Source organism: Electrophorus electricus, chromosome 1, assembly GCF_013358815.1.
Source record: "Electrophorus electricus isolate fEleEle1 chromosome 1, fEleEle1.pri, whole genome shotgun sequence".
Lineage (NCBI taxonomy): Eukaryota > Metazoa > Chordata > Actinopteri > Gymnotiformes > Gymnotidae > Electrophorus > Electrophorus electricus.
Window position 1 is genome coordinate 12,209,356 of NC_049535.1, and position 22,882 is coordinate 12,232,237.

The 22,882-nt window shown below is 43.8% G+C and overlaps 2 protein-coding genes and 1 long non-coding RNA gene across 5 annotated transcripts; 2 read left to right on the plus strand and 1 right to left on the minus strand.

Annotated features, from left to right (window-relative positions):
• Positions 1-48: 48 nt before the first annotated feature.
• Positions 49-4,203, plus strand: nufip1 (nuclear FMR1 interacting protein 1). The gene is made up of 10 exons (XM_035527057.1): positions 49-400; positions 502-566; positions 760-864; positions 1,015-1,077; positions 1,199-1,275; positions 1,463-1,555; positions 1,714-1,904; positions 2,009-2,140; positions 2,682-2,929; positions 3,111-4,203. Exons 1-10 carry the CDS (start codon positions 184-186, stop codon positions 4,044-4,046), a joined length of 2,127 nt encoding a protein of 708 aa, XP_035382950.1. The 5' UTR covers positions 49-183; the 3' UTR covers positions 4,047-4,203.
• LOC118241540 lies at positions 4,024-6,194 on the minus strand. Its single transcript, XR_004776161.1, has 2 exons — positions 6,113-6,194; positions 4,024-5,057 (listed from the first exon to the last, which is right to left on the minus strand). It is a non-coding gene; the product is annotated as an uncharacterized LOC118241540 (long non-coding RNA).
• zgc:65895 (uncharacterized protein LOC393546 homolog) lies at positions 5,514-22,654 on the plus strand. Of its 3 annotated transcripts, XM_027018435.2 has the most exons (4): positions 19,122-19,136; positions 19,597-19,699; positions 20,257-20,308; positions 22,218-22,654. In XM_027018435.2, exons 2-4 carry the CDS (start codon positions 19,602-19,604, stop codon positions 22,485-22,487), a joined length of 420 nt encoding a protein of 139 aa, XP_026874236.1. In that variant the 5' UTR covers positions 19,122-19,136; positions 19,597-19,601; the 3' UTR covers positions 22,488-22,654. The 3 variants fall into 3 exon arrangements, with proteins under 3 accessions (XP_026874234.2, XP_026874236.1, XP_026874237.1); XM_027018433.2 differs by lacking the exons at positions 19,122-19,136; positions 19,597-19,699 and adding an exon at positions 5,514-8,634; XM_027018436.2 differs by lacking the exons at positions 19,122-19,136; positions 19,597-19,699 and adding an exon at positions 19,763-20,098.
• The last annotated feature ends 228 nt before the right edge of the window (positions 22,655-22,882 follow it).

Below are 22,882 nucleotides of genomic sequence, written 5' to 3' on the forward strand. Positions count from 1 at the left end.
TTGTTCGAGACTTTGCCAGGAAATGACGTCGTGTTGGACGAGCACGTGGCCAGGAACGCGTGCATCTAGCACGAAGCGGTAAATACAGCTAGCGGCGCGCGTGCAAACTTTCTAATATATATACAGCCAGCTGGACGCGTGCGACCTTTCCTTTTTGCGTCGCCAGCCAGACCGCACTTCGCGATGGCCGCGCCGGGACGGTACCCGCCACCCAATTTTGGTTTTCCAACTCGAGAGCCCGTGCTTAGCCCGCCGACCTTCCAGTGGGCTCGTGAGCAGCACGCCGACTTCCAAGCGTGGAGAGACTGGACGTGGGTCCGGTCCGCACCAGTAGGCGCGTGCGGCTCCGGCGGCCGCGGGGGTCCGCGCGGTCCGGTTTACGCGCCGCAGGGATATTCTGGTGCGTAATTACAGGCTGGCGTCTCAAATGGGTCGTGGCTCGGCATGCTGGGCCGCCGCTTAACTGTGTGTGTGTCTGTGTGTGTGTGGGATTCTTTGCAGGACCCCATCATCACGAGTATCGATACGGGAGGAACAGCTATGGCAACAACCAGTGGGGCAAAAAAGTAATGCCGGTTTATTTTCCCCCACCTCCTAAACTGTCAATAGTATACCGTCCAACAACTCTTCTCGTCGAATAACTTGCCGTCTATTTTGAACAAAGCCTTTATTTCAGTCGTCTGTACGTTTTTCCGTCTGCTGCTGAAGTCAGGGTGTCACTGGGATCAAACTAATATGCCTACGTTTTATTTATATCAGCAGAAAAAGCGAAAAGAACCAGAGTTCAGCCATTTTTGTGACACTTGTGATAGAGGCTTCAAAACCCAAGACGTCTTTGACGAGCATGTCGCTCAGCACGTACAGGTAATCTACGCCACCTACAGGCCAAATATGGGAATCGCCTTCAAACTAGCCAGAGTATAAACAGGAGGCATTAAAACTGCTTTTTGGGGGTTTGTTTCCCCACTGTTCGAGCACATGGTGGATGATATCTCGTTTGTGCCACCTCTCTAGTGTTCTGTCAAAGACTGCAGTTTCACTGCACACGAGAAGCTTGTCAAAATCCACTGGAGAAATGTAAGTGTTCTTAAAGTTCTTAAATTGTGCTGTGGGTGTTCAACAGCATATTTATAATCTCCTTTTTTAGTTTTTTTGAACAAACATTAATTTATTGCTTGTTGAATATCCATGCTGTCAGAGTCATGCTCCAGGAACCAAGCGTATCAAACTGGACACCCCAGAGGAGATTGCCAAGTGGAGAGAAGAAAGGAGAAAGTATGATAATTTATTCCTTCACAGATGAAAGAATGCATAACTTAAGATGTAACCTGGTCCCTAGAACATGCTATACTTTGAGGCTACAAACAGTAACTTGCAGTCAGCCACAAGTCATTCAGTTCCTGCACTGGTAGTGTCATCATTAACCCTGAGAATATACTTGATTGCTACCTTCTGTTTACAGGAACTACCCAACTTTAAGCAACGTGGAGAAGAAAATGAAGTTGATGGAGGTCAAAGAAAAGAGAGGAGATGTCCTGGAGACCGCCCAGTTCGGGTACGTTAGAAACAGTCAGGTTCCGTTTGTGGGTCAACTGCTTTTTGTATAGTGCTAGTGAATAGCTTGGACAGTTTTGCTTTTAAATGTAATTTAAGTCTTGGTAACTGTTTGTAATTGAGCAGACAGTAAACAAGGGTTTACTACTTTAAAACCAGTCGGTTTAGGAGCCCCGGCCGAGGATGTCGTGGGCACTATCGTGGAGGGGGTTTTCCGGGTCCCAGAGGAGGTGTGTGTGGCGGCCGTCAACGTTTCCATGCAGGAAGTACAGAGGCGGAGCAGCCTCAGCCTCGCCCACCCCCTCCCCCTGATGGAGACCCTCTGGGAATCCTGGCCGACGTTGACCCCGGTTAGCAAACCAAGCCAATGCTCCCTAATCAAAACATTTTGCGTAAGTGTTTCTCATGTCGCCTGCGTTCACTGTGTGTGGGTTTAAGTTTCAGTCTGTTTCAGATTCTGAGAAGGAAGATTCAGTGAAGATCAAGTCTGAAGTTTGTGTGGCCCCCAGAAAATTGACTTCTGCTCTGGGGTCCCTGATCTCCAGCTATGCAGAGGATATGAGTGTCAGCGAGGACGAGACTGATGGTTAGCATGTCACTGCCGACTTCTCCTGGGCCTCCCTTTTCCAACTTTGGGCCATGGGAAATGTAACCATTGGGAATCATGTTAGTTAAGATGTAAATCTGTTTTAGGGCACTTAAAATGTCTTGTAAAAAAAAAAAAAAGTAAAAAGTTACTTTAATCACACTTTTATATAGCATTTTCCAACTGAATCCTGGTGCATATGTGAGTACCAGCTCCTCTAACTACAGGAACTGATCAGTCTGTACTAAATATTGCAATTACCAATGTCTGGTGTGACTCCACTGGCTGATCTCATGCTAACCTTTAGGATCCAATTTCAAGACCTGCTGTGCTTAAATTTCTGTAAATGTTTATACCATGTATGGCAAGCCATGCATGGTGTCTACACACGTTTATTGCACATATGAAAATGAAGAATAAACATTTGTTTACAAGAAGTTCACTAAAAAAATGGCTAATGGAAAACAAATGAGTGCACACGGATAAAAAAAAGAATCAAGAGTAATGGTGACGTGCGTAACATGTCTTTGTTGTTGCTCAGATACTCCTGTCCTGAAAAGTGCTCTGGCTTTGGAAGAGAACAAGGCACTGCTGGCGTCTTGTTCCAGTCCTGCCCAGAACAGTACACCGAACCCTGACCACAGGCTGGCAGCTCAGAATTCTCAGGCCTGCTGCCCACCTCCACGTCCTTTGGGTTACCAGGGTAACAGAACAGGCCGTGGAGGCCGGAGGGGTGGCAGGGGTTCCAGGAGTGACCCACAGAGACGCCGTCCCACCCTCCTAGAGATGGTAAGAAAAGCAACGAGCAAACACCTGAAAATTAAAGGGTACGTTATCTGCAGGCGATGTGATGAGACAGCAGAGTATTACAGATGTACTCCGTAGCAGATAACGGCATGCGTGTTGCTAGGCAATCTGACGTGATGTAAGAGCTTGTACTTTGTGGTAAATGCATCCTTCATCTTTACAGCTGTTGGCTCCAGATGTTCGGCACGAAAGGAACATGGTGCTTCAGTGTGTCCGCCATGTCATCCGGAATGGATTCTTCGGCCTCTCTTGTAAAGATTCTACCATCGCGATGCCAGAAATGAAAGTGTTGACTACAGATGGTCCCATGTCAAACACTGCCGTTGGTGAAAATGATACAACGGGGGAAATTATCACTGACTGTTCAGATGTGATGGGAGACCTGGCCAGTCAAGAACAGGAAGGGAACCCCTCCTCTGTGTCGCACGGCATGTTGCATCATAAAGAATGTGACCTGAAACATTCAGAGCTCTGCCAGGAGCCTTCAGAAGTTTCCAAATGCGATCAGATGAATTCCAGTACAGTTTGTGGAGACGTGACTGATGCCGAGACTGAGTTTAATCCCATCAGCGAAAACGTCTCCGGCCAAACGGACTCCACTCCATTTCCATCGGAGACAGATCAGCCAAAGGCACGTCCACTCTCGTTAACTGATGATTGTTCCAGCGGCACGACACTGATTGGAGATCAGCCTGGCGAGCTTCCAGAGCCAGTGGACTACGATGAGCCATGTCAAACGTTGCCAGATGCAGCTCCACTGGTGTCTACTAGTAGACATCACGCTTTAACTGATGATGAAACCTTTGTTGGTGTAGCTGATACCAGAGCTGATGGTGATGCTGCTCAGATCTCCCCAGACCATGCTACAGAGCTCCTCCAGATAAATACTCTTACCAAACAGGATCGATCCCAGCAAACCTTTGGGAAAGAGTTTTCAGACCAACAACTTACTGTGACTCATCTTGCTTCTACAACAGAAGGGCTGACCAAGCTGGAGAAGTCAAATATCCTTACAGATGAGGAGACGCACACAAACCCTATAACGTCAGTCTGTGAAGATGTCTGGGAGACTTGCACAGGCACCACTGATGCTATGTAGATCAATGTTTAGTGAAAAAATCTTTTGAATAAGGACCAGGACAGTTTGTTTCAGTGTTCTGTACCTACAACAGGCACTGCTGATTCAGTGCTGTTTGGACTCTTGCATCTGATATGTAAATGTAAACAAAAAGTAAAATTGAGTGTCAAACAATTAATTTACAGTCTGCTTATTGAGGGTGAATTAACAACAAATGTTGCGAAGTCATTCTGATTACCCGAAGGGCTTCTTATCTGATGTTTGTGACTCCAGCGTTGGGAGGTGTTTCCTGTATTTCACCCTCATCCTTTCTATTCATGTGTGCGTCTCGCTGTAATGAGTGGTGGAGATGTTGGTAGATGTTCTTATCTACAGCTCTGCATTACAGAAACACTTTGCCCACATCCGTGCGCCATAATCGCCTTTGAATGTTTTCAAAAGATTCCCTGGGGTGGCTGTGCTTGTTTTCCAAAGCATAAATGTCAGACTAATAGATAAATGATGTTGCTGTAGTCTTTTTACATGCAAGTAAATATTATTTAATGGCACATAAATTGTTTACATTTCTGCACTGTGAAGTTAGGTACAGGGACATGAGGAGGGTTGGTTTTAAAAAAACACATGCATTTATCCAGCTGTGTGCAGAGCATAGTCAATCTTGGAATCTTATATAAATGCAACATTTAAACAAACAGATAATAATACATGTAAATCAAGTACAGGAATGTGAGTGGTATTCCAAAGACTGCTATCCAAGTAAGTAGGCTCGTGTTTAAGGCTTGACTATAAAAGCAACATGAGGGAAAGGCAGGTTTCATTTCTGGCATGTGTAGCCATCTCTTCTCATATTGCTTGTACCAAATATACACTCATCCACCCCTTTTATGCAATAAACTGCTACTTTTACCAGCACTACACGTTACCACGGGGGTGTCGCTGCCGCGCCGGATCCGCTCGTACCAGCATGACGCCTATCACCAGTCACTGTGGAGAGTGGGTCTCCATCTAAGTATGGTCCAGTCTGCAGTGGTCCTGCATTCAGAAACAGGCCACAGATGAACATGGGCAGAGGGTGGCTGACAGACTGTATGTAGTAACAGAAGTGCTGCAGTCTCTGCTACAGTTTATACATCCAGCTATGTTAAAACAATATAGGTAAATAAGTGACTAGTACATGCATCAAGATTGTGCTTTACTCTTATGAATTGTACATGTTCGGCTGTATGGATTTGCATGATTAGAATTTATGAACGCCTAATATATAAAAAAAAAATCTTGACAGCACCATTTTTGTCAAGACGTCATGACAGAAGATATGAATGGCAGATGTCAGTACAATTTTACAATGAGTCAGCTAACTTCAACCACCAACGGTGGTTGCATGGGTGCAAGCTGCAACTTTAAAACGTAGCTATAGCAACTAGCTGGGCGCAGGAAGGCATTAGACCTCGTTTTCTCGCCGTGTCCGTGCGCGCGCGCCGTGCTCGCGCTCCTCCCCGTGCTAGCTCGTCGGTTAGCATGCTAACTGCCATGGCAGTGGGGCAGCCGAAGATCACAAGAAAGAGGATGATACAGCAAACCTCGAACTGGAACGATTACGGCACGGACTTAATAATTTAAAAATAATAATAATAATAAGACACTCGAAGAGGATTAACGGCGGAACGCGGATTGTAGCGTATAGCTACGTAGGATGAATTGTTCCATTTTTTAAAACTAAATAATCAAACAAATATGCACTGCTGTTCAACGTCTGACCCAGAGTGATGGAGGCGATGTCGTATGACAATGTTTGTGTTGAATTATCTTACTAGCCAGCTACTACCGGCGTTCTGTGATGACAGATGTCATTCTCAAATCTAAATTAATGTTCATGTATATATTTACATAGAAATGTGTGTTGTAGATACGTACTGAGTTATACTGAATTATACACGCAGATTTGTCTGTTTCAGACTTGTCAGTTAGCCAGCAAGCTAGCAGCCGCTAGCCAAGTACTGGCTACTTTAGCTTGTGGCTAGCTTGTTGGCACATAAACGCTAAGATAGCTAGCTAACTATAGCTACCCGGCTAGCTGTTTGACGTACCCAGGAGTATTTTTCCATTAATGACCATCTTGGTTGTGATGTAGCTGGTGGTTGCCGTGTGGTTTTACACTGGCCGGCACGCAGTTTTGTTCTGTGCATCTTTAAATGGGCACTGTGCGGTTCGTTAGCTACTGCTAACGACGTCATTCCATACGCACTAGTTCGTATGCTAGCTAGGCTAGCTAGCTAACGCTTCAATCTCGACAGAGGAGAGCCAGATTTTGCTTTTGGCTGGACAGTGAAGGCTACATCAAATTTTACGAAATGCATCACTCAGAATCAACTGGGGATTCTCCCGGAACTAGGAAGGTGGCCCACACATCTGTTTTTGCCAGCCGTAGGGGGAGTAACACGGGAAGTGGCGGTATGTTAGCTCCGTCAAACGCGGCCAACATTAACTGTAATGCTATCCCGACCGACGATCACCAGTCCTCGCTGATAATGCACCATACACCACCGACTGGATCGTCCTCGCCAGGCCTTCTCCATCCTCCTCATAGCCTTAATGTGCACACACAGCCTCAATCTCTCCAAAGCGCCGGGGCCCAGGTGAAAAAGAAGAGTGGCTTTCAGATTACCAGCGTCCTGCCGGCACAGGTTAGTGCTAGCGCTAACAACAGTATAGCGGATGATACAGAGAGCTATGATGACATGGATGAGTCGCATACAGAGGACCTGTCCTCATCTGACATTCTTGACGTGTCTGTGTCACGGGCTACTGACACTGGGATTCCTGAGAGAAGCTCTTCAGAAGAAACTCTGAATAGCTTACATGGAGGAGAGACTCCAGGGGTTACATCACCCAACGAACCCGTGATGCATCACTCGCAGTCCACTCAACAAGGGTATATGGTGAACGGCACTGTCCATCACCATGGGCACCATCACCATAGCCATCAGTCTCATGGACACCACAAAGACCAAGGGATGCCCCCAGTGGCTGCGCAGCCAGTTCAGGGGGTGGCTGCAGCCCCCGCATCAGTAACCAGTGCTGCTCCAGCCACAGCTGTGCAAGTCCAGTCTGCTGCGACAGTGCCGGGTAGAACCCAGAGAGCCCCCTCACTCCGAGGTGCTTTGGAGGTTGGTGCACCCGGAATATTGAATCAGCCCTTATCCACAGTGTCAAGCTCTGCAAGTGGTGCCGGTGGAGCTGGAATGGCAGGATGTGTGGTGGGCACTTCTGCTGTTGGAGCGGGTCTTCCTGCTACGGCAGGGCCTACAGGAGCTGCCATGGCTGGATTTCCAGTTGCACCTATGCAGCCACCTCCGACATCCAGCAGTGCTCAGTCTCAGACTTCTGCTGCTTCCACGGCAACAGCATCACGTTTCAGAGTGGTGAAGCTGGACTCCAGCTCGGAGCCATTCAAGAAGGGCCGGTGGATGTGCACAGAGTATTATGAGAAAGAGGGTCTTGCTGCAGCTCCGTCCACAGACACGACTGCCCCCCATCGAGCGGTGGAGAGCGTCATCCAGTCTGAGAGCGAAAGCACGAGTGGAAGTTCATCTGGTAGCATGATGAGTGGGGATCAGCAGGGCTTTGCTCCGATTTCTGCACCTGGTCCTCACCCTGGTCTTCCCCAGACAATTGCTCAACTTCATGCACTTCCCCAGGATCCCGGAACACATGCTGTCGCCCCACCTGCCGTTGCCCCTAGCAACCCGCAAGTTGTTTCAGTCCCAGGTCTGCTAGGAACTGAGGGTCAGCCACCCACCGTGAGAGCTCAGCAGCAGGTCCCCTACACTTTAGAGGGCCAAGCAGGCCAGGTGCAGAGCAGCTACACTATTAACCAGCAGCCAGCTGTGTCTGTGAACCAGGGCTTGCCGCCTGTTGATTATGCCCCGATTTCACAGGGAATGCAAGCCACAGCACAGACTCATCAGATGCCACCACCGTTGCAAGGCAGTGTGGCATCCAGGGCGACTCCAATGCCCACACAGATACCAAGCCTTCCGGTTGGGACCCCAGTGGCTGTCCCACAGGCCGTGTCTCCAAGGCCCCAAGTTTCGGCTCCCCAGATGGTTTTGACCCAAGGAAACACCCTCAGCCAAGCCCAGCAACATCCGCCACAGAAGCCTGCAGAGCAGCAGCAACAGCCGCCACCTATCAGTCAGCCGCCGCCGACCTCGACCACAGGCCAGACCGCGGCCCCTATACTGTCCTCTACTCTCCAGAACAGCCTTCAGCCAGGTCTTCCTCATACCCTCAAGCAGGGCAGTTCTGTTGCCGTTCACTCTGCCGGGCTGGGTCTGGCCCTGCGTCACCAGGGAGCTCCGTCCCAGCCTCTCCAAGCTGGAGGCTCTTATGGTGGGATGGCACCTCTGACTGCCTCCCAGCTCGAGGATGCTGGGCGCCTGCTGTTCCAGCACCAGTCTCTGCTCTCTCTCCCTCGGCTGGGTGCAGGAGGAGTGGCAGGACTCATTGGACATAGTGCCTCGGAAGCTGGCACCACCCTTGGGCAGGAAGGCGGTGCCAGTGGAGATGCTGGGGTCTTAGCTACATCTGCTGGCACAGATGAGGACAGGTAAGAGCCGCTGTCATGTCAAATATGATTTAATGGAGTATTGATACTAATCATACTTGCATTGCTATTAAGCAAACACACGCACCTGGTTTTAAGATAAGAATGCTAAATGCTCTCAAATTGCTTTTCATCTGTATTTGTGGGTACACTTTGTTCATGTGTTCCACATTTTGTCCCTGACTGAAAAGCTTCATCTCCTTGTTCTCTGAGCATTCTCATAAGTGGTCAGTGTTGGGCCAGTTTTCTTCTTCTAAATATAGCACTCTCTCCTCTGTGAACTAGTTCCCCCTCTTTCAGAATTCCTTCTTTTTTTTAAACTTTTTTTTTTATACCCACCTCAATATTCCACCGATGAAGCTGTCGTTCCCACTTCAGGAACAGACGATTCCTTCTTGTTTAAAACATTTTGTAATATATTTGCATTTCCTTTGCAAAGCACATACTGCTTATTTGCTACTAATTAAATGGCTTTTCTTGACACCAGAACCTCTACCAAAGATCTGTTATCCAGATCACTATTTGTCATATTTAGGCATGACCATAATCCATTATATCGGTACCTTCAAAGCTAAATTCTAATAAGTGTTAGTCTGTATATTTGTGTTTTGTAAAATCTTAATACAAAATCCTACAGATTGCTTCTTTGCGAATGAAGCAAATGTTTCTAATGTTATTGGGATTTAACAGGCTCCGCTTTACCTGTTCACTGGAGACTGGCGGGCATAAATGCACTAGTATTATGAACTGACCAGCCTCATCAACTGACCTACTGAGGCATGGGACTCCTAATTAACTTTGCAAAGACTGCACAAGACAGCTGTACAGTAATTATTTTCTTGGTTTGCTTGACGTTATTATTTATGTTGTCTTTTCTGGCGATGGTGAAGTTATATCTTTATATAAGCTTAAGCTAGAAAAAAAAAATCCTCTTCTTTGAAGTCTTGGTAGAAGAACATAATTGCATTTGCATTATGTTTGCCAATGCTCTCATTTGTATGGTTGAACACATGTTCACTGGGAATATCAGTTGTAAGCAGTGGTATTTCCATCAGTGGCTGGGTGTGTAGGAGAATAAAAAGCCATGGAATCAGTGTCTTGTCGCCATGGTAGCTAATATAGCTGCAGTGACTCAGTATTGCATGTCAGTGCTATGATATCATCCTCAGACATCCTCAAACAGCAGCGTGGAAGCTGTGATATCTCTTCTACCTTTACTTTTCATACTTGGCACAGACTGTGATTGAGACGATTAATGGCTGAATCATTCGGATTCGTGGGGAATAGCCTCTCATGGAGGCCAGTGACAGGGCTAGTGTTGTGTTTAGCCAAGCTCTACCATTCATGTTGATGCAACTATTACCACTCGGCCTAAGCTGCCAGCCGTCCATTTCTGGCACATGGATATGCCAGGGCACCAGTGCAGGGAGCTTTTAACATGCTCAATAAGTGTTTGTCAGCCTCTGCCTCCTTAGTTCACTCGCAGAACTCACCTTGGCAGCTAGAACTTAGTCGCCTTGGAAACGCTGAATCACTCCAAGCATGGCACCCAAACAATGCAGACACTCTGCGTGAGACAGTCAGGCGCTGTGGTGCAGTCAGTGCCAGCCATTATATCTAGTGCGCAATGTGATATTTCTGCTTTAATGCATGTTTAAGAAATAGCGTCCTCGTTCTTGGATTATTTTAGAGGAAACAGATTTTTTAATTATTGATTTTGACTCCTCACACTCCAAACCTACATAAGAAATCTGCCTAATGACCACATCTTCTTTACCTTTTGTACCTAGACACTTTTTCCTGAGTTGTAACAAAATTGTGCTTCTGATATCTGCTGCAAAAGCGTTAAGATGTTTTACTACACTAGAAAAAACAAATGGCTAGTCTGGAATCAAAAATTGAGCAGCCCCTAAAACCCCTAAACCCTCGCTATACCTACAGGGAGTTGGTCTAAACCCTCGCTATACCTGCAGGGAGTGTGTTCAAATCCCTCACTATACCTGACTCCCCATCATATCAAAAATACAGCCTGCCGCGATCCATCTGTCCTCAACAGACAACCAAGACAAGTTCCAGGTCTCCTCTCTGTGTGTATCCAGCTGAGCTCCTTGTGGACTTCAAATACTGACTGAAGTCTTACCTCTTCAGAGAGCACTTAAATAAGCAATAAGTGCATTTATTTACTTTGAGATTTAAAAAAAAAGCACTTATTTTTATCCGTGTTCTCCTGACTGTGATGCAGTGACATGATAGTGTTAGACCTGGGACTGTCTGTACCTACACTAGGGATAAATTATTTCTGAGTAGCCAACAAAGCACTGGAGTGAGTTGGAATGGAATAGGGGACTTGGCAAATGCAAAAAAGGTAAATCTCTGTTAGAGTCTGTAATAAGTGTTTTTGGGGTTTTTTCTTCTTCTAAGCATCCCAGAACATTTGGACTAACAGGTTCAAGCTGGACTACAGAGTGGTGGCAACCAGCATTTACTGTATTATAGCTTAGAGCTGAGTGGAAAAACCCCAGTGCAGGCGTGTGTGTGTGCACGCACGCGTGTGTGTTTGTAAGAGTGAATAATTCTGTCTGTGAGAAGCATGTTGTGTGTACGTTAACACATTTAGTTTACTAATGCTCTAACAGCTCTGTCTCTGGCAAGTTTGTTTTTTTTTCCTCGAACTGTCATTATGCTGCCGTCACAACTCACCAGTCTGCTGTACTCAGTGGAGTGTACTTTGACATTAGCCTGCAGCTAATTTTTTTTATCATGCCGCGTCTAATTTGATATGCGAACGTCCAAATGTAACACATCTAAAATCTGTTATTGTTGGACCCGAGTCTACACATCAGCATGCTTGTGGAGTCTGACACGTTCTTCAATTCTTTACATCTGTGACTGGTCTCAGTTTCAGTAGTACAGCACATCTTACTCCCGGGTCGTGTGCAGGAATGGCTTTGTGTCGTGTTGGAGTGGCTTAGACTCAGACTCTTAGACTCAGACTCGTGGACTCGGACTCTTTGTGGCATTATTGCATTTTTCATGCTTGTATTTGAGCCTGAAGCAGCACATGTTTGAATAATTGAAGCTCTGGAGCTCACATATCTCCTTAAATATGAGTGGAAAATTGTGTTGAGTGTTAATACTGTGAAAGGCTGAACGCTATAGCTCCTATCAGGACTTGTGCAGGCGTCAGTCAGTAGACTGATAAAGTCTCTGTGGAAGGCGTGTAAACAGAAACCTAACACCTTTGGGTTTGTGAGCCTATCGCTTTGGTATCTTTGTTTTTTTAGGCTTAAAGCAAAAAGCCAGATGTGAATCATATGAGAAAAGAAGTCTGACCGGTAAATTCATGAATTCAATCTGCAGTGGTGCATGCCATTAAGATCTTGGTCAGATGAGTTAAACTAATCTAACTGTGAGTCTCATTTAGAACTTAATAAATCTCTTAATAAGCAGACAGATATTTTGTTTGTTCCCTTGATTGCTTGTTTGGATTGAGGTAACACTTTTATATTTCATTTATATTTCAATTTTTAAGAACATGTCTGCATTTGATTTAGTAGAAGCAAAGAAACTTGTAGTTTGTGTAAAGTTAAGTGCCAGGTATGTCCACTAGATGGAAGTGCAGTTCCACAGAGCAGGCTTATATATATCCATTAGCCTTGCACTTCAAGGCCATACTAGGAAATGGTCATCATTCATATCCATCTAAGGTAACACATTGCACAAATGCCTCACAGAGTCACAGACCTGGATTTAGGGCAGACTCTTGGGTCTCTTTTTAATTAGGTTTTCAAATTGTAATGTAATAGAACTGGAGGTTGACACATTATTTGTGTCTCGTTCGTATATATAGAAAGATAAAGCACACACCATATCAACAGTAGTTAAATAAAACCAGTGGAGCAAATCTGGCCGTCTGTTTGCACCTATGAAGTAATTCAGTCGACTTTCCGTGTGTGAAAATTACCATGCGCCATTTTCATTTGCAATTTGACTAACGTTTCACAGTAGTAGTACTACATGGGCCAGATTAATAAAACATGCAGCCTGATTTAATGTTAACAGCAAATAGAGACGCGATACCACATTTCCTCATTCACAAATCCGTATTACCGTCGCATTTTATCGTCTACGTAACTTGGGGTTTATGCATTTTGTCTTTATTTGCATATGACGTTAGTGATATTCATAATAGAACACAAACAAATACCACCTGAACCTGTCCAACAGTAAACGTACCGGGGGAAGCCGATGTGGAATGGATGATCTTTTATGTTTGGTCACGCATGCAAATCATAAACGAAATTCCAGAGTTACATAATGGCAAACGATGCAACTGCAATAATAGCTGAGAGGAAGGTGAGAATGCCATTAGAAAGGTGTTGCAGAGGAAGACACCTATAAATAGAGACTGAGGAGAGATGCAGTTTTGCTGCTAAACCACTAGAAGCAGTACTGAAGTTATCCCTTCGGCACGACCATGCAGATCCCGTCTCGGTGAAGGGTACAAGTGCATTTTTATTTAACTGGAAGTTTGGAGTTAGTCAGTTGTCTGTCTCTTGGCACGTGGCTTATTTACATCTCAATTTTGTTTGGCGTTCACCTAGGGCCATGTGAATTTATCGCAGCGGTAAACTGACATCAGTGAAATGTTATAAATCTGGCGCAGTATCTTTTATGAGATTATATATTATTAAGGGCCTCTATAAGACATACCATCAGGATCTGAAATGGACTTTCATGCATGCTTGACAGTATCATGTCCACCAAAATAACTGTTGAAAGGAGGGTGAATAAAACTGTAATCCCACCTCATTGCAAAACATACTTAATCTTAATTCTGGTTTAAATTCTGGTTTCTGATTTAAAGTTATCAACAAAGACTGTTTCAGACATACTGCTATAATTAACATCCCTTTAACATTTCAGCCGTTCATGCCAACAAGATTTATTTTTATTTTTTAATTCACAACTGCAATTTAATGTCAATGAACATTGCGTACTTGTATTGAGATTTTCTTTTTCTTTTTTGTAACACTGTTAACCTATAAACAAGTTCTCACGTGCATTTTCTTCAAAACCAAAATGATTACCACAGTGATGCATTTCCCGCGCTTACAGTCTTTTCTGTTGTATGTTTAATAAACCGTAGATTAGACTGCTTGTTCAAAAAGTTAAAGTTAAGTACAGGCAAAACTATTAAAAACATGATGTGACAGAAAGCAACAGAAGGATAATTTTGCTAAATATCGTCACTGATTAAAATTATGGTAAAATGCAGTAATATCAGTTACTGGCTCAAACCTAGTCTGCATTATTTGTAAACATATTTTAACTTGTGGAGTGCATTCATAACTAATATAATATGATCAATATGACATGAAGCCCATGTTGAGGTAAAGCAGTGGCACAACTGTCATGATTCACATTATGATCGTCAGATATTTATCGTCACTTGATCATAACTTTCAGTTAGTCATCGCAAAGTGGTAAACATTACAGATCGTCATAGTGATTTTGATAAACATTGGTGGTTAGGGTTGCTAATATGTAGAACGTTTGTCATCCTCATTTTGAATGCAGGGCCAGGTCTTTTAGCTTAGTGTGCAGGAGGAGTGTTCTGCTTTTCTATGGCAACCAGCATTCTTCCCTGTATGACTCTTCAGCTTCTTTTGATGGCTCTACTTTGATGTAATGCTACACATGCACAGACAAAAGTTACCAGGCGGTAATGCAATATAAATACATATCTTTCTTGTCTTTGCATGCCAGCCAAGTTGCATTGCAGTAACTAGTGGAGTAAGATCTTTATTGAAACGCAGGGCTTAATGTTCACTTAAGTCAGCTTCCAGATGCACAGATATCAGTATGTGAGCTGAGCTGATATCATCGGTATTGACCAAGACAAGAGGAGATCAGTCAGTGCTGGCATACAAGCTCCCCATTTCAGAGATTGAGAGCTTTTAAGCATATGGTTCTAATTACAGTCTCTGAGCATGTAGAAGATTGTTATACACTCTCTATAAATACAGCATTAAGCAGTCTAATGTTAAGCAGTCCTATTTGCTGTGTGTCCTCTCTAAGATGTTTTAACAGTGCTTGCTATGTAGTCTTTCCAGGAGCTTCATGTTGTACTAAAGCCTACTGTAGTTCATTAACCCAGTGCATTTAGATTTTAATCCGAATCTTGATTAAAACTGTAATTGGATTAGAGCTGTACACCAGTACCATCAGACCGGGGGGGATTCATAAGGGCATATTGATAAAGTCTTTAGTGTATTTAGAGTTATTGCAAAACCTGATAAAGTGGACAATTTGAGTTACGAGAAAAGAATAGGCACACAGTAAGTTGCTTTAAGATATACCCTTTAAAGGGTGTTTGTATGAAGGTTTTGCCTTATTTATGTGCTAATGCTTTGGCTGCTTTAGTCTTGTTTGATGTATCTGTTTATGCGCGTTACTTCAGGTCATTACTGTACTAAAAAACTTTTCTGAATAAATCCCAACCTATACTCTCGTCCTTCAGCTAAAAGCAGGTCTGATGGGCTGGTATCTGGTTCTGCGGGTTTTGTCTGTGAAGCAGCACAACCCCTCACAGGAAGGAAGAGCCAGAGATTATTTACGACTCTGAAATACACTTTTGCGGCAATGACGTAAATGCACTCGATTTCCTCCTCACGCACAAGTTCCACTTGGTTCAGAAATACACACTGAGCATCAACATCCTTTGTGGCATTAAACACCAAAATCAAATTTAAACACCACAAATCATTAGTCTTCGCTTCTAGTTCATAATAGTCATATAAAACATCATTTGAAATTGAATCACAGTTGTGTTAAATTGCCATATTGCTGTTTATTCCTTTGTTATTGGGATTCAGATGACTTCATAATATGTAGGTTACTCATGAAATGTCCTTATGAGTAACTGTCAGAAGACCAACACCCCATGAGCTCTCTCTCTCTCTCACACACACACACACACACACACACACACACACACACACACACACACACACACACACACACACACACACACACACACAGAGTCCATACGTTTAAAGCATTAGGTTACATAGTGTACCAAGGCAAATATCAGTCCACCCTCATCAACATGACAGCTGATCTTGCAGTTCTTGTGCAAAAAGGGAAAGGTTTATGATGAGACTGGCTGAGGAGTGATTTGTCGAAGAATGCAGGTGTGGTTATACTCTGTTTACATGTTGTCCCGTACTGACTGAAAGGATTGTAGACAGTCTAATAAATGCTAGTAATGTAAAACTCTTATTTTTATTCAAAAAACAAACAAACAAGCAAGCCATACATAATCAATCAGGAAAAAACATTTATAAAAATCTAATTATAACCTGCCCCATTCCTCAATGACATTGTTGGAGTGACTGTCTCATCCAGTTAAGATCGTTACGTTAGTACGTCAAATCCTTTGCATGTTTTTGTTATGCCACATGTTTGTTGCAGACCATGCGTCCATTGATTTGATGCGTTTTGTGTTCCCTCGTACCACCCCCTTCCTAACCCTAACTTGGCACGGCACACGGAGGGACTCTGAAATCACCCGCCTCACCTTGGCAAGGAACAACTTCCCATTTATGGAGAATGATGGAAGGACAGTTGTAGTGTTAACGTCATGTCATCCATATTTCGTCATAAAGATGGGATATTTGGTAATGGGATTGTGTTGTTGAGTGGGATTGTTGGTAGTTGGGATGATTTGGGAAGATTTGGGTGACTGCAGCTCTCCATGCCAACCCACCTCCCATTCCCAGTTCTTCCTCCCATACACACACCCACTCTGAAAAGGTCCCGCTCCATTCCTCTTTGTTCAATTTCGCTTCTCTCCTCATTGTGCATCGGATTTTGTGTTTCTTTTTGTCCTGGAGCTCAATTTAGAGCACATTGCGAGAGAACATGGCCTCAAAAGGTTGGGTTTCTTACTCTGGAGGTGTTTGTGTTTCTCTTCACACCAGTCCATGCTACCATGCACATGGCCTAAGCTACACGTCCACGGCTTAAAGACAAGGACGGCACGCCCAGGCTGAGATGTGCGGAAACGCAGACGCGTGCGTGTGTCCGTGTCCGTGGACACCCAGGGGACCGACTGAAAGCCACTCGAGGGCTGCTTGGCTCTCTTTATTTCCCCATTCCTCTTCCCTTTTGATTCACATCTCCATGAAAGCAAAGGGGCTGCTGGAGCCCACAGACCAGGACAGCATGATGCTTACGCTGCTTTTCTGGGGACTGGAGCAGCACCAGAGGTAAAAAGGAAAAGAAAGAAAAACAGTAGTAATAACCCTTCAATTTTAAATAAAACTTAATAAAAGAAAAATATGAGAAGCCATCAAGTAGCTTGCTGAGAAACACGGCTCTGCCAGTTGATTGGAATATTTACATTTTTAAAAAGGCAGTGTGGCATTATTACTGCTTTGTGAGTAATTCAGATAAGTTATGTGGATCAACTCATAGATTACATGGTATAACTCATTATGTGGTGTTTCTCACTAACAACTTGGCTAAAGATGCCTTTAACAGCTGTAGGTTAAATTTTAATCAAATACAGTCTGGATATATATTTATTTATTTAGCTGAATAACAAAAGTATGCTTGAAGTTAGCTAAACCTAATTAGTCAGGTTTAACATGCTATGAAGTGGATGGTGTGGCTAAAGGACAGGTGCACTAAACTTGGCATTAGTGTTAGCCTGAAGCTTGATGATGAAGCACCACTGATGTCTTTCACCTGATGTCTGATGTCTTGGTCTCTTTCTAAAATGTTTTCATCTCCCCATTTTTATTTCATATGTTATATTCATAACATGGTTCTTCAGACTCTCAAAGTAAAAACAGTGGCAGATTAATAGCATTTATTGTCCTGTTACTTAAAAAAAATAAGTTACGTAAACAGTAACAGGTCAGCAAAGCAAAGCAAAGATGAATACATTGCTGTTTCAGTACTGGGTATGTTGTGAGAGTGTAATCGTAACTCTGTAGAGAAGGGCTGGTAGAGGAAGTGTGCATGGGTGGAAGCAGGGCCAGAGTTACTCTTGGGCGTGCAGATGGGAAAGTGACAATGTTTGGGTGAATTGCTGCTACCATGGTCATGACTCCACAGGTTATTAAAACGAGTGAGTAACCCTGAAAGGAAACAACAAAAAAGTTCATTTGTAATTTTTTTACACAACTTTATCAAAAATGGTGCACTTCAGTCTATTAATGGTAAAACCAAAATGCTGGGAACTGCACAGTGAAAATGTGTTATTCTAAATTAAGCAGTGCATTCATGCCCACAGAACAGGAAACAGATGAATACAAGGTCTCTTCATACTGCAGATGACCGAAAGCAATCAAATGTATCTAATCACACGTAACTAAATTGGGAGTTCTTTTTTTTGACCATTGCATTAGTCAGTTGTTTCAGCTCTGGATATCTAGGCTAGATCCCGTATGCCTGTATAGTTAATCCATCCATTTTACAGATGCATAGAGCCCTGCATGCATACTACAAGGATGCATTACTGTTTACCGTCGACACACTTGGAGTTCTCCGTATACACAGATGTCTTGTATGTCTTAATTGTGTACTTGCGTGTGTGCTGTACTACTATATCCTAAGGCAACCTTATGAAAATGGATATATAAATTAACATAATTAAGCAGATGCACTTGTTCAGAAAGACTCATATTAATAAAAGGTTTTTATATACTGGCAAGGATCACAGCTGCAGGTCTTCCTGGATGTGTCTCAACAAGCCATGTACCTGATTTGGGCAGGTTATCCCATTCTTCATAAAACTGACTGATAGAATGGCGAGCGTCTGTGAAGTGCCGTCATCAGGTCTCTCCACAGATGTCTGATGGGGTTTAAGTCTTTGGCAGAGCCACTTAAGGCCATTCAGAGATTTGCCAAAAAGCCAGTGCAGTGCTGTTTTGGCTGTGTGCTTTGAGTCACTAGTGGAACTGTCACCCCAGCTTAGGTTTGCGTGTACTCTGGAGGAGGTGTTCTGGGATGTTCCCCTATTTGCTTGCAATCATCCGTCCCCCAGTGGTTACAGGACGGGACTAGACAAGCAATCGAGTGGTTTTTCAGGGGAAAAAATGGCCAATTTCTGCTGATGTTGTAGAAGGGGAAGCCTGCATGTTCAGGCCTTGTAAGTAACACTGAGAATTATGTCTGGTTGTCCAAGACAATGCCCTGGTTTCTTGCATTTTCTGACATCCTGATAAAAGGAGCTTGCCAAAGAATTGTGGTCAAAGGAGTCACAATCTTTAAGATTCACTCCCCTCCCAAACGAATGGTGGATGTATTGCATTATTTTTATGAGCGGATAGATGAATAGGGTATATTGTTTGAACTACTTGCAGGTACTCGCCTAAGGAGGTTATGTAGTTGTGTCCCTTAGCCGAGAGATGGCAGCCTATCGCCAACGTTCTTTGTCTCTGCGCGCACCTGCGCAGAGGTAGCCCACTGCTCATAGTATTTTCAACAAAAATGTATGTACTTCCAGAAACTTGGATTTAATAATTTTACATTTCCTTTATGTTGAAGAGTCGTCCTCTTCAGCCTAAAACCGAGGAAAAAACATGGATATTTTAATGTTTGCTTAATGAATTGGGGTTGCGGCAAATATTTATTGTGTGTGTGAACTCTGCCTAAAATATTCTACATTTTTGTTTCTATTAATAGGTCTGTATTCTTTTATTATAGACAAAATTCAGATGGATTTCCTATCTGTAAAGTAGCGATCATTTGGTTGTGGCTGTCCCAGTGCCCTACTCAGCCAGTAGTGTGCTTACTCGGCTTTCCCTTGGAAATGATATATGTTTGAGAATGTGAGCTAGTAGCAGAAGTGTAAGAATTCTATATTTACATGTTATATGTATGTATGTATGTATGTATGCATGTATGCACGTACGTGTGTGTGTGGATTATATTGAATTCACCATTTTGCAGAGGCGATGGACCTCGGTGTTTACCAGCTAAGGATTTGTTCTGTATCATTTTTGTCCTCCGTTTTGGGCACAGAGAGCACTACACCCATCGAGCATTACAGTAGGTAGGCAAGATGGATCTATATTGCCTATATTAGATTTATATTTTGCGCACCGCAAAAAAAAAAAAAAAAAAGACCGCGACATATCTCTGCGTCGAATGAATGAGTGAACGAATGAATGAGTGAATGAGCTTGTCTGCCGTTTCTGTAGCCTAGTGTTTTCCTTGCTCACCAAAATACGTCTGTGGTTTTCATACTTATTCGTCCTTCTGGTCTGAAATCCAACTGGCTTCTACCCGGCTGGTGCAGTTCTCCGAGACATGCCACCGTAACCACAGAGAACGAGGCTTTTTGACGGGAAAACCCCACAACAGCCGGACCGATGCTGTTTGCTTCTTTCAATTTCGATTTCTTGGGTTATGCTCCTCCGTCCTGGCAGTTCGGGTTTTGTGGTGCCGATAGGTTCGTCTTCTTTAAGACGGCCGAGCGCTGTTGCCTTTGCCCCGTAGCGCACGTCTTTCTAGAAGATCTAAGCGAATCTTTACGCTGCATCATGGCTTACCCAATGCCTTTCAGAAATAATTTTCTTAATGGTCTTTGTTTCTTTTCTTTTTTTACAGCTCTTCGGGTGCCAGTGTGGTGGCCATAGACAACAAAATCGAGCAAGCGATGGTGAGTGTACATATGCTATTTTTCTGTGGGCTCCACTGAGACCTCGATGGGCTGAAATAAGATTATCGAGTAATTGGCCTATAGGCTAAACGTACGAGCGAGAGGAGTTACGATGGACACAAAGGCGTTGCGAAGAAAATGGAAGTTTTGAAGCCCTAATAATTTGTAACATTCGTCTACGCACGGATCCGCACCTATCTGTAGGGAATGCTGTGCGTTAGAGATGAAGACGTGTGTACTAAAGTCTGCATGGCGGTGACGGTCTGGTTGAAACGTGCTGCGCCTGTACGTTTGCCTAGTGCACATCCCTTTTGTTAATGTGCGTTACGGCCTCACGCGTTTTCTCAGCGAAAAGTGTTTGTGTGTGGGTTTCTCCATCTCGTTTTTATTGATCTTGAACTTGAGCTGCTGGAGGATTATTCGGTTGTTGCCAGGCAAAGAGAGGACCATAGACGACGGTCAGTTAGAAAATAACTCGGCGGTAGCTTGGCTCCGCCCGCTGAAAGCAGGAACGGCTCGTTCTTTATCCTAATCTGTAGCACCAGCGGTTTTCTATGTGTTTAATCTGAGAATTATAGGATGTGATTTACCTTCATTTAATGATATTTAAAGTCTCCTCTATACCAGTAAAATGTTACCCATTATTCAAAATCCCAACCATGCCAGACACGGACTGTTATCTGACCTGTGCTCCGTTGAGTGTGACCACACTAAACCTGCTCTTCAGACCAGACCTAATTTAAACAGACGTTTCTTATCATTCGTAATATGTCTATAGCACATGGCACGTCTATATTATGACCTCGCTCATGACTTTAATACTGAGAAACACCCTGCTCTTCTGAAGAGTTCTGTGGGATAACCGTTTAAGCACTTGAAAATCTCAGTGAATCACCTAAAAATGTGAAACTCACTGCATTCATAGATATTTTTGTGTATATTTTGTTTATTCAGATCAAGATTGGACTAGCAATAATATTTTGCAGGGACGCTATTTATATTGTGTGTACTAATGCACTAGTCCATGATATTTTGAGTTGCCTATTGTATAAACTGTATGATTGAGAGGTAAGCGTGAATACTCTGTGATGTATTCACTAGAATTAAGTCCCAACACCACCAAGTTTGATTCATTACAAATGCCTCCCTGGTACCTCCACTCACTACACTTTGTGAGGAGCACATGTGTTAAATGTGCATTTGTACCCTTTCCGCGGCACAACAGTTGCCTTGCACCCTTTTATGATTATATTTATTATCTAATAATTGCTCAGGTGGTGCACCGAACACGGCAGTGACGCTGACGTAGCAGCGGCATGAGAGTAGGTGTTGTGCCAGTGTCAGTTTGTCGGACGCAGCGGTGTTTGCTGTCATTGATGAGAACCCAAACGTATCCATCCAGCAATAGCTGTGCATTGTAAAACTGACCATTGAAGAGCTGGAGGCTAAATTGCGGACGACCGCAGATGCTGTGTAGACTCTAATTGAATGCCAGCTACACCCCAAAAAAGAGGGTGAATCTAACCACACCACTGATCTTTCTTTTGTGTTTTGATGAGTATGTCTAATGGGCACTTGTAGTGAAGGCTCAGTGCACCCAGTCTCAAACCTGAGCCCTGCCCACAGTAAACGAGTGTTTGGCTGAAAGAGCCAGGTCTGTGTCACAGCAGGCAGAGCACACATTTACCTTACTGGGTGGCGGCCTCCGGCACAGCACTGTGTAGCTTTATAGCTTACACGTAGTTTTAAAATCAAATTTGAATAATAATAACAATAATAATATACAGCACCTTACAGGTGACATTTATGCTCTAGATTGGGGATCATTATTACCCCACTGAACATGTAATGTGCTCCACATTTAAAATTGTTCCTCTTTTTCTCTCTCTCTCTGTCCCTCCCCTCCCAGGATCTAGTGAAGAGTCACCTGATGTATGCGGTCCGCGAGGAAGTGGAAGTGTTGAAGGAGCAGATTAAAGAGCTGATTGAGCGGAACTCCCAGCTGGAGCAGGAGAACAGTCTGCTGAAGAACCTGGCCAGCCCTGAACAGCTTGCTCAGTTCCAGGCCCAGGTGCAGACAAGCTCCCCCACCACTGGCACCCAGCCAGGCACCCTGGGAGCATCGCCAGCACCTCTGCAGAGCCTACCCCCAAATCAGTGCACGGGCCCCCCCATGTAACTACCTCCACCTGGAGAAACGGAGGGCTGCTGAGGCTGAGCTAAACTGACCGCCACAGAATATGATAGAGCCTACACGGAACCTAAATAATACTGTGAACACACAAACACAAGAATGGTAAGCATACCACAATTGCAGGTGGACATCGCACAGAATATGGACTATGGCTGACACATTATATTTTATATATATATATATATATATATATATATATATATATATATATATATATATATATATATATATATATATATATATATATATATATAATGTTTGTTGGTTGGTTTGTTTGGTTTTTTTGCACATTTTAAATTGTCACATAATGACATCTGTGTGCTGCTTTCCGAGAGCCAAGTCTCAAGAGCTTTACATGCATTCAGACAATCAATGCTGAC

What these genes read in the sequence shown, in the direction of transcription:
- nufip1 (XM_035527057.1), top strand. Translation starts at nt 184, where the DNA reads ATGGCCGCGCCGGGACGGTACCCGCCACCCAATTTTGGTTTTCCAACT. An exon ending in CGCGCCGCAGGGATATTCTG is followed by an intron (nt 401 to 501) that starts GTGCGTAATTAC and finishes GATTCTTTGCAG; the next exon opens with GACCCCATCATCACGAGTAT. An exon ending in CTGGAGACCGCCCAGTTCGG is followed by an intron (nt 1,556 to 1,713) that starts GTACGTTAGAAA and finishes CTTTAAAACCAG; the next exon opens with TCGGTTTAGGAGCCCCGGCC.
- zgc:65895 (XM_027018433.2), top strand. Translation starts at nt 6,377, where the DNA reads ATGCATCACTCAGAATCAACTGGGGATTCTCCCGGAACTAGGAAGGTG. An exon ending in GCTGGCACAGATGAGGACAG is followed by an intron (nt 8,635 to 20,256) that starts GTAAGAGCCGCT and finishes CTTTTTTTACAG; the next exon opens with CTCTTCGGGTGCCAGTGTGG. An exon ending in ACAAAATCGAGCAAGCGATG is followed by an intron (nt 20,309 to 22,217) that starts GTGAGTGTACAT and finishes CTCCCCTCCCAG; the next exon opens with GATCTAGTGAAGAGTCACCT.